This window comes from Pistacia vera, unplaced genomic scaffold (assembly GCF_008641045.1).
Source record: "Pistacia vera cultivar Batoury unplaced genomic scaffold, PisVer_v2 Contig1055, whole genome shotgun sequence".
Lineage (NCBI taxonomy): Eukaryota > Viridiplantae > Streptophyta > Magnoliopsida > Sapindales > Anacardiaceae > Pistacia > Pistacia vera.
In genome coordinates this window covers 393,288-405,169 of record NW_022195088.1, presented here as the reverse complement: position 1 = coordinate 405,169, position 11,882 = coordinate 393,288, and the positions used below count along the sequence as shown (strand labels likewise).

Genomic DNA, 11,882 nt, shown 5'->3' with positions numbered 1-11,882 from the left:
ACTCCCAACTCCAAGTCCCAACTACACACAAAAGTCACACGGACTTCGTTTCCATCGCCACATTATCAGTCTCCGGAGATTCCTAAGCGAGAACACAATATATATTTTCCTTGTTTTTGCTTTATAAAAGCGCCAAAACCAACACCTCAGCTTCATTTCTGGCTACTCTCTTGGCTTCGATTCTATCGCTTCGAGGAGTCTCCAAAGGTCCTCTCATGGCTGCCGTTGCTGGATCCAACATTGTTGCCTTCAAATCCGCCGCAATTTCTGCCAAATTCGCTGAGCAAAAACTTGGTCAGTTTCGCCAATGGTCTCCGGTTCAGGCTCCGTCTCGGCCTTGCGTTGGGCTTCAGTGTAGACGTGGCAGCAGCCGCTCATTCATTTCTTCTGGTACTGTGGTTCTTGTTTTACAAGTGGTGATAAGTTTTAATTTTCGGATCTAGTTGGCACTCAATTTAGCAATATTTGAGATTGATTTTAATTTGATCGAAACATGTTAATCTGGAATTTCTAATTTTGAGTTTAATTGTGTGTAATCTTGTAGTCACTGCAAGATATAGCTAATTATGATAGTTTTCAGTACGTGAGAAGTTCTTTTTGAATACATTTAACATGATTTAAGTGTTATTGTTCTTATATCTGTTTGTGGATAAGCTATTAGTGGCTTCAGAAAGGTATAATTACGAGTCCATTACTGATTTGTTGCAATGTTGATTTGATTTGGCTATAATTGTTATAGCAGGAGTAAGAGCTCAGGTTGCGACTATTGAACAAGCGAGCGGTCAAACAACTCAAAATGTAGAAGCTCCTGTAGCTGTAGTTACTGGAGCCTCTAGAGGAATTGGTAGAGCGATTGCATTGTCCTTGGGGAAAGCAGGATGTAAGGTTAGTGAATGGTTAGTTAAAGCAGGCCTATTTCATGCCTCATGCTCAGGCATTAGCAGAAATGCCTTGTTTTGTTCCCTCAATAATAAACAAAAAGTAGGATGCTTTATGATAAATCAACCACCAGGCACCAACTAACCTAGGACGGTTGGAGCTTGGCGTCTTGAGTAGAGGCGTTCATTCACTATCTTGAAGCATGTCCTGCATGATTCTTGTCAATGACTATGTTAAGAAGTTCCTAGTGAATTATGTAAATACTTTTTTCATTTACCTTATGATCCAGCGAAAAGTGAATCCATTATTTTTGGTCTTTAAACAGGTCCTGGTAAATTATGCTAGGTCATCAAAGGAAGCTGAAGAAGTTTGCAAAGAGGTGATTTATTTATTTATTTACTTTTTTTTTTTGTGTTTAAAGAAAATATAGCTGATTATTTGGCAATGATTGTGTTTGGTTCCATGTATTTTGTCTGCTTTTGTATTTCTGGAACTGTTGGGGTTTTAATTGTCAAGTTCTCATCTTTCTTGATGTTGTCATTGATATTATAAGTTCACACGTAAAATCTCTCATATGTAACTATTACTATTTTGAAGATAAAATTGGCCAAGCATTGGTATTTCACTAATTTTCTTATTCAAGGTGTTTCGCTTCCTGTACTTGTTCTTATTCTCTCAAGTTCTTCTGGCATAATGGTCTTGTCAGATTTTCCTGCTTGACTGAAATGACTGGTGACAGTTTTTGTGACAAAATTTTTGTAGATTGAGGCATTTGGTGGTCAGGCTCTTACTTTCGGTGGGGACGTTTCAAAAGAAGCTGATGTGGAATCAATGATCAAAACTGTAAGCGAATATTTTCTTTTCATGGTGAGTTTGTTTTAACGCCTATCTTCAATTATGGTATGCTCACAATTGTTGCTACTGCAGGCCACTGATGCATGGGGTACCATTGACATATTGATTAACAATGCAGGTTATTGGAAACACTTACCTTGTACCTTCTTAGTTAGAGGTTTCAATCAAGTCCTTTTAACTTATTTACTGTGGTTTCAGGAATCACTAGGGATACTTTGCTGATGAGAATGAAGAAATCACAATGGCAGGACGTTATTGATCTGAATCTCACTGGTGTATTCCTCTGTACACAGGTGTGCCTTTATAACGTCTTACTAATTATCTACTGGGTGCTTAAGTTTATTGGAACTGAGACAGTTTATCCTTTGCAGGCAGCAGCCAAAATCATGATGAAGAAGAGAAAGGTATATGGCTTGCCCCTCTTGTTTTTTATGTATTTGCTCCTCCATTAAGCTGGGATGGAACTTTGTGCTCGCAAAATGAACCAATTGAGCTATGGAATGCTGGCTTGAAGCATTTCATTTTAGGTTCAAATTCAAGAATAACAGATAAAGAAAAACTTAAATGAGTAGTTGTAGGGGATAAGTTGTGATTTTACCATAAATTTTCATCTCAGTAAATTCTGATTATGCAGGGAAGGATAATCAATATAGCATCAGTTGTTGGTCTGGTTGGCAATGTTGGCCAAGCCAATTACAGTGCCGCAAAAGCAGGAGTTATTGGCCTGACAAAGACAGTTGCAAAGGAATACGCAAGCAGAAACATTAATGTGAGTAGTGTAGAGTTCTTATTAATTTTGTTTTCTTGATCAGACACATCCCAATCATTCCAGCAGCTGATACCCATTTATGAGATTTACTGGGTTATTTTCTTCCAGGTCAATGCTGTTGCACCAGGATTCATTGCATCTGATATGACTGCCAAACTTGGGGAGGACATTGAGAAGAAGATCTTGGAGACAATCCCCTTAGGTGAGAAATGATTGTACAAGTTAGATTTTTTTTTCTTTAAATTTCTTGTTTATTCTTTGTATGTATACGGTCCTATATTCCTTTTATTGCAATTTACACTGTGCATTGAGTCTTTGCTGGATTTAAAGTTTTCTTGTCTTAATTATACTTCATAACCTTCATCATTCATCATGGGTGGAGGATGTCAATCTTGAAATTTATTGGAAGGCACCAATTTTGCTGGTTGTTGGAAGTATCCATGTAAAATACATTTCTGTAGTTCTTATGGTGAACCCTCTCAATTTCATTTCCTTGTTTTTACCGATTCAATCAGGATTTGTTAAGTTGAACAGAATATTAACAAAATTAGAAAAATATGTTTAGCAAAAGAAACACAAGAGTGCTTGTAATCATGATGAATTTATTCTGCATTCAGGAAGATATGGCCAACCAGATGAAGTTGCTGGACTGGTGGAATTCTTGGCTCTTAACCCTGCTGCCGGTTACATGACTGGACAGGTATATAATTTATTTTGTTATAATGTCATATATACTGTAAATTGCACCTTTATATTTAATAGTTCTTTGCTTCGCCTTGTCTTGAAATTTCTCCATTCCATTCAAACTGCCTTGCCATAGCCATGCCATTGGCAAACCCTCTTTTGTCAGTTATTTTATCATCTCCCTACTTCATGTCCTTGGTTGCTCAGTTTGATACTGTTTTTGCACAGGTGCTCACCATCGATGGAGGAATGGTTATGTAGGTCAATAACACGCTGCGCCTGGTTAAGTTTCAGAGTTTGACTGCTAACTCTCAGACTACAGATCAACTGGCTATACCTGATTTGGTGTACGCTCCATTGAGGCAGTTTTGACTTAATGTTGTTGCATAATAAACAACTCAGGCAGGTTTGGAAAGAATTTTATTTAAGCATGTTACTGTAGTAGTGGTTGTGGCTTTATTTGGCGTTGTGGAAATGTAGTTTTCGGATGATTCATACTGCTATTTTATTCACTTTGGTAGAATTCCAAAAAGGCAAAAAATAATTTACGCTATCATATCATATCATATCAAATAGTAGTAGAAAGTTGGGTTTGTGTAAGTCGTTTGCATCTCATAAGGTAAATGACAAGCTCACTTGTTCATTTGTTTAGGAATATGGATGAATGTATGTTTTCTTATTTTCTTCAAGAAAAACACTATGCTTACTCACCACTTGTACTAACTGTTATACAACCTTTGTTAAAATTTTACATGGTACCTGTACTATGTATATAGTACCAGTACTATGCGTTATATTTACAAAGGATAGTAAGATGGTTAGTAAGATGGTGAGTAAGTATAGTATGGTTCTTTCTCCAATGGAGACGGAGAAATCTTTTGTGTGTTTGAAGGTAAGATAGTAGTTCTGGCTGAGTCATCATTTTAATAAATTGATATAATTTGTGGACTAATTGATGGTTGTGAAAGAATTTAGCATATTACAACTGGAAAATGACACATCACATGTCTATACTCAGATATCTTTGGGTGCATCTTGGGGTGCGCTTGTTTTGTTATTTTGGATAAGATTTTGAGAATAATATTAGGTAATTGAATAGGGTGATTATTACGAGGTAAAATTTAAAAATTAACAAAAAAAAACATCATAAGTTTGTTAATTTAACTAAACACTTTAATATATAAAAATTTTGTAAAATGATAAAAATACTCCCACTCATCATAATGTTAGATTCCAGACACCACTGTTGGAATCTGGTTGGAATCTGTCGTTATGATGTAGACTGATTGGATCTACCCGGTGGTGCTTTGATTTGACCTTTTTCGGTCAGGTCCACCATGGATTTGGTCGAAAAAGGCCAGATCTATGACTAGATTTGGTCGTCGATAACCATAAAAGGCCAGATCTAGACGTTAGAGACGGCCAAATCTATGGTCGTCCTTGATCGTCAACGATGACCATTTCTTTGGTCGTCGTTGACGGTTAGATCTGGCATTTTTCTGGTCAAATCCACTATGGATTTGGTCGAAAAGACCAGATTGATGAATAAATGGCTAGTTCTGATCGTTTTTAGGTTGTTGTGACAAATTTCGGCCACCACCGATGATGGTTGTCGGAATTTGACAACTATGAGTGGATGGGGTTATTTTTATTAACTTTTAAACTTTTTTTTTGGGGGTGTTTAATTAAGTTAATAAACTTAAGGGGTTTAAAGAATTAAATAAAATATAATAGTATTTTCTAAATAATAAAATAAATAGGTAATTTGGGAATAGGATTAGGAATAATAAAACAAACGCCACCTTTATTTTTCAAAGATTTGATTGGATTTGGATTTTATCTTTTTTTATTTATTTTTTTTTTTTAATGGCAAGTTTTGATCCTTTGAGGGAGCTCCTCAACAAAAATATCCGAATATCCTAGTAAGTGAGCATAAAGTATAACGTGTTTGTATAAAATATCTCACACTCACGTACACGTTTTACTTTCATTGGCTAAGATTTGTCAATTGAAGCACCAAGCTTTTCCTTTCTCTTCAATCAAAATATATTAATTTATTAAGCGCCGTTCGTACTTGCTTTTGAACTTTGTATCTGATAGCAAATTATCTTCCATTTCCTTTGTCTCAAAGCTTCAACAACTGTAAACCTATCAAGTTCTCTCCTCTATAGGTCAAAGACTTTAAAGCAGTGCCCACAACTTCCTCCCTCCTGCAGCCGGTTTTCATGGCAGCCGTCTTTCTATTCACCCCAACTATCCCAACCTTCTTCATCATGTTTTCTTTCGTTTATCTCTTGGCTTATTTTTTAATTTTCTGCAATTGGGGTCCACAACAACGAGCAGGAGCTTCGAGTTGCTTCATCTCGTTAGTTCATGGCACACCTGCTGTTCTCATCGCCACCTACGCCATAATAAACACTCAAAGAAACTTTGGTAATTTAGCTTCTCCAAACACCACTTCCCAGAACATTGTTCTTGAATTCAGTATCGGTTACTTCTTAATGGACCTTCTTCACTACATAATCTTCTACCCTCGTGAAGTTCTCTTTATACTCCACCATTTGGTTACGTTATACGTATTTGTCACTTGTCGCTACATGGTTCATCATGGAGCATCTGCAATCCTTATACTTCTTATTCTGGCTGAAATTACGAGTCCTTGCCAGAATGTATGGACTCTCGCCAGTTTCCGGAAAGCTGGGGTACCAGCTTCTGCCAAATTGTATAAAATCTTGTCTCCTCCGTTTTACGTCTTCTATTCTGTCGTTAGAGGGGTTATTGGACCTCTGTTTGTGTACAAGATGGGGGTCTTTTACATAAGTGGGGCAGCTGATAGTTTGATTCCAAAGTGGGCTTGGGTTTCTTGGATGGTTGTAATTATCAGTGCAATTGCACTTAGCATATTGTGGATTCTCAACAATTGGCTCGACTTGTTCAAGGAAAGCAGAAACAGAGCTTCGAAGAAATTGAGATAGATGAGTATTCTACAATCTACACCTTTTAAGTTTCTTGAAACCGTGTGGCCAAAGGGCTTGTGGTCTATTCAAACAAGTGGGCATTATCTGTTTAGTAACTCTTGTTAATAGGGTATAAATTGGTGTCTATTTTCTGTACGTACTACATAATGTTAAAACCCCCCGTTAGGTTTTCAAATCTGACTCTAAGTTGTTACTTGGCTCTTCCAAATGCAGTACCATTACAGGCACAAGAGAAGCAAAATGAATAATAATGGTTCCTCTTGAACTAGCTCAAATAATTACATTATACCGTATAAGTTATAATCAACCAAATGTTAGCAGAAGCACGAGGACAAGTTCCCCTCTCATGATTGGAATGTGGCAATATCCTGGTTTGGTATATTGCAGCTTCTACCGTTGTTAGGATGAAAAGATAAAAAGAGAATTTTGACAAGAGGACTTCCTGATCCGAGGACCTGCTCCTGAATCATCTTAAAGGAAGTATATAGACTGCGGCGTAAAAGACATGTATTGAAATATGAGAATTATATGCCAATAATTGAAGCATTCATCATGTCTGGACTTCCATGGTAGTTAAGCTCCGCAAAGGTGCCTCCACCTTCTCCCTTGGCCAGTCTTCCTGGATTTATGCAGATGCACTTCTTTTGCTCTTCCCCTTCATTCTCTCCAAGGGACAACACCTGTGCTTCAAGGGAAACAGGATGGCATTAAATTGCATTCTTGAAAACACAAAAAATTTGAGTATTTGGTTTCAAAAGCCATATGGTATTCAAACTGAAGCTAGAGCTGAGAGAAATTTAGGTACTTTGCTCAAATACTAACCTTAACAAAGTATTTCATGTCTGAAGGTAGAATAATAATTTCTGGAATTGAAGTGATATTAAGAGCTTCAGGAGCAAGGGAAAAGTCCAATGGAATGCCTTCCGCTGGTGGATATAAAGGATAAAAGCTGTTTTGAAAAATTGAAGATGAGTTAAAACACTTTTAACTGTTGAACAGCTGTAGCCTCAGGACCCATCAGTATTATATGAAGTGTATAGATTTCCACAAAGATAATATAATACTACATGCCTTCGCTGGTTAAGAATATGGTTTGCGAGTCTACTCATACGATCATTAGAAGTCCCATCTTTAGGAATTCTGGACATCTCCTCTCCACTAAGCTGTTTAAGGACATCCACAGTACAACAACCTACTTTGACCTGAAACCCACAGCCGTTAATGGAAAATACTCATTTTTATTAATATCCACATAGCATTTAAAAGCAACCAGAACCAGTACAAATAAGAATCAATACAAAGAAGGGAAATTAAAATTTTAAAATAAGATAACTGTTAATTACCTGATTTGCCTCGAACATTCCTGGATTTGTTAGACTGGTTATCTGGACAGCAAACAAGCAAGATTTAGAGGAAAAAAAAAAAAAAAAGTTACGAAAAATGACCTGGAAGTCTCCACAAGTTCAAAGAACCTTGTATGAAATCATGTACCTGATATCTGAGATCAGGTGGATGAATATCAAAAGCAGGCTGCACAATGTAATATTTCAATATCGATGTTGCGTATAAGATACTATTTCAATAAACTAAAATAAAAACTTTAGAACATGAATATTTATATTTTATTCTTTACTCTCCAATATGCTCACCTGAGGGAAAACGAAGTCATGGTTGGAATCCCGAATAGATGGCACAAGAATCACACGTACTTCAGAACCCATATACTCCACATAATCTTGCAACTGAATAATACAAAAGAGAGAAAGAGATTAAACAAACATAAATTGCTTTTTCCTTAAATCGCTTGCACCAATATTCTTTAGCAAATACCCTTCTGAGAATTTCCAGGTGAAATACTTCATCATAGCTTGTGTCTATAGTTCCTTTCTTGATGTGTGGATGCTCAACATCAACAAATGGGCCCAGCTGAAGAAAGTCAGTAAGACAGAAGGTTAAGTTTCTGTTGTAAATCAATACAGCAGTATTCTTCAGACAGTCATCATTTAATGAATGATGAATTCATACTAGCATAAGCAGCTGCGGCTGCTTTCTTCTTGCATATGCTAGCAGCTCCGTGAGAGGTTCAAAAAACAAGTTGTCTGTAGTGGTAAAAGGGCCTGACGCAATGATCTGTTTCAAAATAAAAACTTGTGTTAAGTATCCACAAGGATCAAGAAATTGCATTGAACATTAAAGAGGAACCGTGTTTCAGTTCTTTTTTGCAGTTGCTAAAATTCCAAGCATGTTAGGCAGCATACCAGAAGACTCTACCTTAGTAGGGAAAAATTGATCTGTTAGACAATGAAATTCATACATTTTCAGGAGAATGTTTTTAAACCCTATATTTTGAAAGGGCCTTCAACACACTTATCATTCCTAGAACAATTATACATTTAAGCCATAAATTTATCGTTCAGTAGCCCACCTTAAATTCCTCAAATTCTCAGAGTTCTAATCTTGTTTGTCTTAGGCATGTTAACATGCATTTATGGAAAACACAAAACATGAAAACAGTGACTGAAGTGACATAACAGTTTAGCATAAAAAAACAGCACTATTTTAATATCTTAATGATATAGAGGACAAGCTAGCACACCATTGATATTTCTTCTGCCTTCGAGGTCAACTCAGTTGAATGTGTCTCCTGATCTAAAGCTTGCTTCTTTGCAGGATGCAAATTGACATCCACAGCAGTGGGCAAAGGAATATAATCTACCAGTTTGGATGCAGTAAAACAGTGCCCACTTGGATTATGCCCCTCAACACCTACAACCTGTTGAAATGCAATATCTTCAGTATAATTTAGAATTTAAAAATATGGATCACGTTCTATCTCTGATTTAGTGTATATTTTTACCTGGCCAGGGAAAAGGGAAAACTGGCCCAATTTATGTAAGTCTAGACGAATGCGTTGTCCTCCAGAATGTTCAACACTGCCAAAACACAACAACACCTACTTAGGCCTGGACATCTACATATAGCACCTAAGTCCTTTTTGTCAGGTGGCTAAAAAATTTCATCAGTTCCCAGATCAACATGTTACCACAGCAGTAGAACTTCTGGTTGTAGATTGATGATGCTCTTGAAAAGGTAAAGTCCAAAACATATACCTGCTTTGTAACAAGATGGACTTGTCATTCAAATGGCCCTCCCCATCACAACAGATCATTCCAACAGCAAATACTCCTCTCTGAAGCAATAAATTACATTAGATGCATAGAGCTTAATATACATACAATAAATAAATAGAGAGAGAGAACCACAGAAGCAGCACAAATATTACCTGCGAAGCAACTGTTGGGTCCGCCAGTTCCTCATAGATGCCAGAGGCAACAAGTGCATTTGCATGCTTTCTAATGCGATTTTCAAGAGCATTGAACTACATAGGCAAGAAACTGTGTAAATGCAACACATAATGAAGGTAAAAGAACAAGAACTGTTTTTATTGCCATAAGAAGCATAAAATACCCTGTCTTCAATTCTATCATACATGAACCTGCAGCCTGGATCTGGTCCTGATCCTTGAATAATCAAGGAACATTGCTTGTGGGATTGAACCCTTTTAATGAAGTCATCCTCAGTGTTCTCATGATCATGTTCAATACTTCCATTCTCTGTATTGGGCAGATTATTGATGTTGAATTTAACCACAAACTTATCTGTCCGTTGCCCAAAGGGTGTCACAAGTTTTGACGGTTTCCCAGAAGAATAACCATTCCCATTAGCTTTATGTGTTGAATCTAATGGCTCTGAATAGAACTTGTAAGACTTTTCCGTAGGAGTGCCCAAATCATCTTCTGTTATATGTTCATCATCGTCATTCAAAATCCTACATTATAGGTTCTTCATCATTCATTCACGTTATAGGAAATTAACTACGAAGAACTCAAATCTGCAAATTAACTATATACTTCTGTTCACTAACAGACTGCTCAATCTTGGCTATGACATCCCAACAAAAAAAGTGAATTATTCATACTACAAATTCAAAGCTTCAAGTTCCTGAAGAACAAGAAGCTGACTACTTATGTCAGCTAAATAGAATGCAAAGTGTATGCATCTAATATCACCTAATTCAAACTAACAAACAAACCAAGTAAAATAATTACAAAACTGCTCACATGTCCACATCTTTACTTGAGTAGATATGCAAACCGGGCTCCTCATTTATGACTGCTTCTTTCTGCTCATTTTGCAAATACAGCATAAAACCATCCATTTCAGCATTTTTAACCGTTGATTCATCCAAATGCCTGCCCAAAACCAACCCATTACACAGCCGAGAGAAATTAAAAAAAAAAAAAAAATCATTTAATACAATAATCAAAGCACATAAAAGTTATAAGAAACAAGAATCCAAATTCAGCATTTGTTTTGTTCAATTTTAAAGTTTACAACCCAATTTGGCTCAATTTAGATAATTTTTAGATAATAAAATATAATTATAGTGAGAAAAAAAAAAAAAAAAAAAAAAAAAACAGAGATTACCGGTTAAGATAATAACCATTCCCCGCTTGTCACGAGATCAGAGGGCTTGAGATTGTAATTTATACAGAAAGTAAGACCTAGAAAAGAAACGAAGAACTGGCATTAGTTTTTGCAAGTACGAAAGAAACTCAATGGGCAAAGAGGAATATAAGTTACATTTCTTGAGAACTTCTTCCTCCTCTTCGAAATCGAACCTGCTCTTTTGAAATTCTGCTTTGATTTCGTCTTCCATGGCAGTTACACTCTATCTCTCTCAATCTAGGGTTTCTCTATCGTCAACTTGAGAGCTCCACAGCACAGAGAGATGGCGGGAAGATTTATAAGGTTACAGTGTTTTTGGCGGGTTTACTTAACATAAAAACATTACTATTATACCCTTCTACTTTACTGATATAACGGATACATCCTTAATAAATCCCAAAAATGTTTTTTAAAAACAATTTTTTTTTTTTTTTTTTTAAATTATCATACAACTTTGGCTTTGTAAACTGAATAATACAACCAAGTATACAACCATACAAAAATGCATAACGTAGAATGACTATTTTGTCCCATGTTTTTTTCTTAGTTGTATGATTTAGTTGTAAACATAACATTATTTATTTTATTTTAAAACACACTCTTTTCAAAACAGAGTAAAAAAATTTAAGAGTTAATAAAATAAAATGTCACAAAGTGTCCAGACCAGGTAACTAACACAGTATTCCACTGTCACGATAACTATGATCATTTACTTAAATCTCATAAATCAAGTGATTCAAACCTAAGACCGTGTACCTTAATCACACAACCCAACACTTGTCCTATCACTTAAATTACCCAAAGATGGGTATGTCACCACTGTTTTAAAACTTGGACCGGAGGGTAACTCGTTTTGCTGCCTGGGTCACGGGTCAACCAATCCAACTGGTTGGACCGATGACTTCAGTGACAATTTTATTTTTTAAAAATTACTATTGATCCCTTAAATTTTAATATATTACAAAAAATCCCCTAAAAAGTTCAAAATAGTCCCTACAAATTTTATTTATTTAAAAAATGCCCCAAAAAATTACCAATTTATCCCTAAACTTTTGACATATCTCTAAAAAACCCCTATAAAATTACAAATGAACCTTTACAATTTTGAAATATTACAAAAACCCCCTAAAACCTGAACCGGACCAGAGAAGCTGCTGGGTCCCGGTCCAACCGGCTGGTTCGATCTGGTTTTTAAAACAAAGGATGTC

The 11,882-nt window shown here is 36.1% G+C and overlaps 3 protein-coding genes across 4 annotated transcripts; 2 read left to right on the top strand and 1 right to left on the bottom strand.

Moving 5' to 3' along the window:
• The first annotated feature begins 9 nt into the window (after positions 1–9).
• LOC116128417 (3-oxoacyl-[acyl-carrier-protein] reductase 4-like) lies at positions 10–3,855 on the top strand. Of its 2 annotated transcripts, none has more exons than XM_031414144.1 (11): positions 10–390; positions 740–885; positions 1,205–1,258; positions 1,642–1,722; positions 1,807–1,852; positions 1,933–2,027; positions 2,106–2,138; positions 2,369–2,503; positions 2,612–2,705; positions 3,121–3,203; positions 3,416–3,855. In XM_031414144.1, the coding sequence occupies exons 1-11, from the start codon at positions 216–218 to the stop codon at positions 3,446–3,448; spliced, it is 975 nt and encodes a 324-aa protein (XP_031270004.1). In that variant the 5' UTR covers positions 10–215; the 3' UTR covers positions 3,449–3,855. The 2 variants fall into 2 exon arrangements, with proteins under 2 accessions (XP_031270004.1, XP_031270009.1); XM_031414149.1 differs by having other exon boundaries at positions 216–390; positions 743–885; positions 3,416–3,448.
• Positions 3,856–5,177: 1,322 nt separating this feature from the next.
• Positions 5,178–6,362, top strand: LOC116128226 (TLC domain-containing protein At5g14285-like). The gene has a single exon (XM_031413951.1). It carries the CDS (start codon positions 5,413–5,415, stop codon positions 6,160–6,162), a length of 750 nt encoding a protein of 249 aa, XP_031269811.1. The 5' UTR covers positions 5,178–5,412; the 3' UTR covers positions 6,163–6,362.
• Positions 6,363–6,417: 55 nt separating this feature from the next.
• LOC116128224 (DNA polymerase alpha subunit B) lies at positions 6,418–10,939 on the bottom strand. Its single transcript, XM_031413937.1, is given in 17 exon segments — positions 6,418–6,845; positions 6,988–7,114; positions 7,237–7,367; positions 7,509–7,550; positions 7,657–7,695; positions 7,815–7,907; positions 7,996–8,091; positions 8,191–8,295; positions 8,762–8,938; positions 9,023–9,098; positions 9,276–9,355; positions 9,449–9,544; positions 9,634–9,994; positions 10,287–10,418; positions 10,654–10,667; positions 10,669–10,730; positions 10,810–10,939. Coding segments are annotated over 17 exon segments (1,863 nt in total). The 5' UTR covers positions 10,886–10,939; the 3' UTR covers positions 6,418–6,689.
• Positions 10,940–11,882: the final 943 nt, after the last annotated feature.

Coding starts and splice junctions, on each gene's coding strand:
- LOC116128417 (XM_031414144.1), top strand. CDS start 216: ATGGCTGCCGTTGCTGGATCCAACATTGTTGCCTTCAAATCCGCCGCA. Junction 1,259..1,641: donor CTGAAGAAGTTTGCAAAGAG/GTGATTTATTTA, acceptor AAATTTTTGTAG/ATTGAGGCATTTGGTGGTCA. Junction 2,139..2,368: donor TCATGATGAAGAAGAGAAAG/GTATATGGCTTG, acceptor CTGATTATGCAG/GGAAGGATAATCAATATAGC.
- LOC116128226 (XM_031413951.1), top strand. CDS start 5,413: ATGGCAGCCGTCTTTCTATTCACCCCAACTATCCCAACCTTCTTCATC.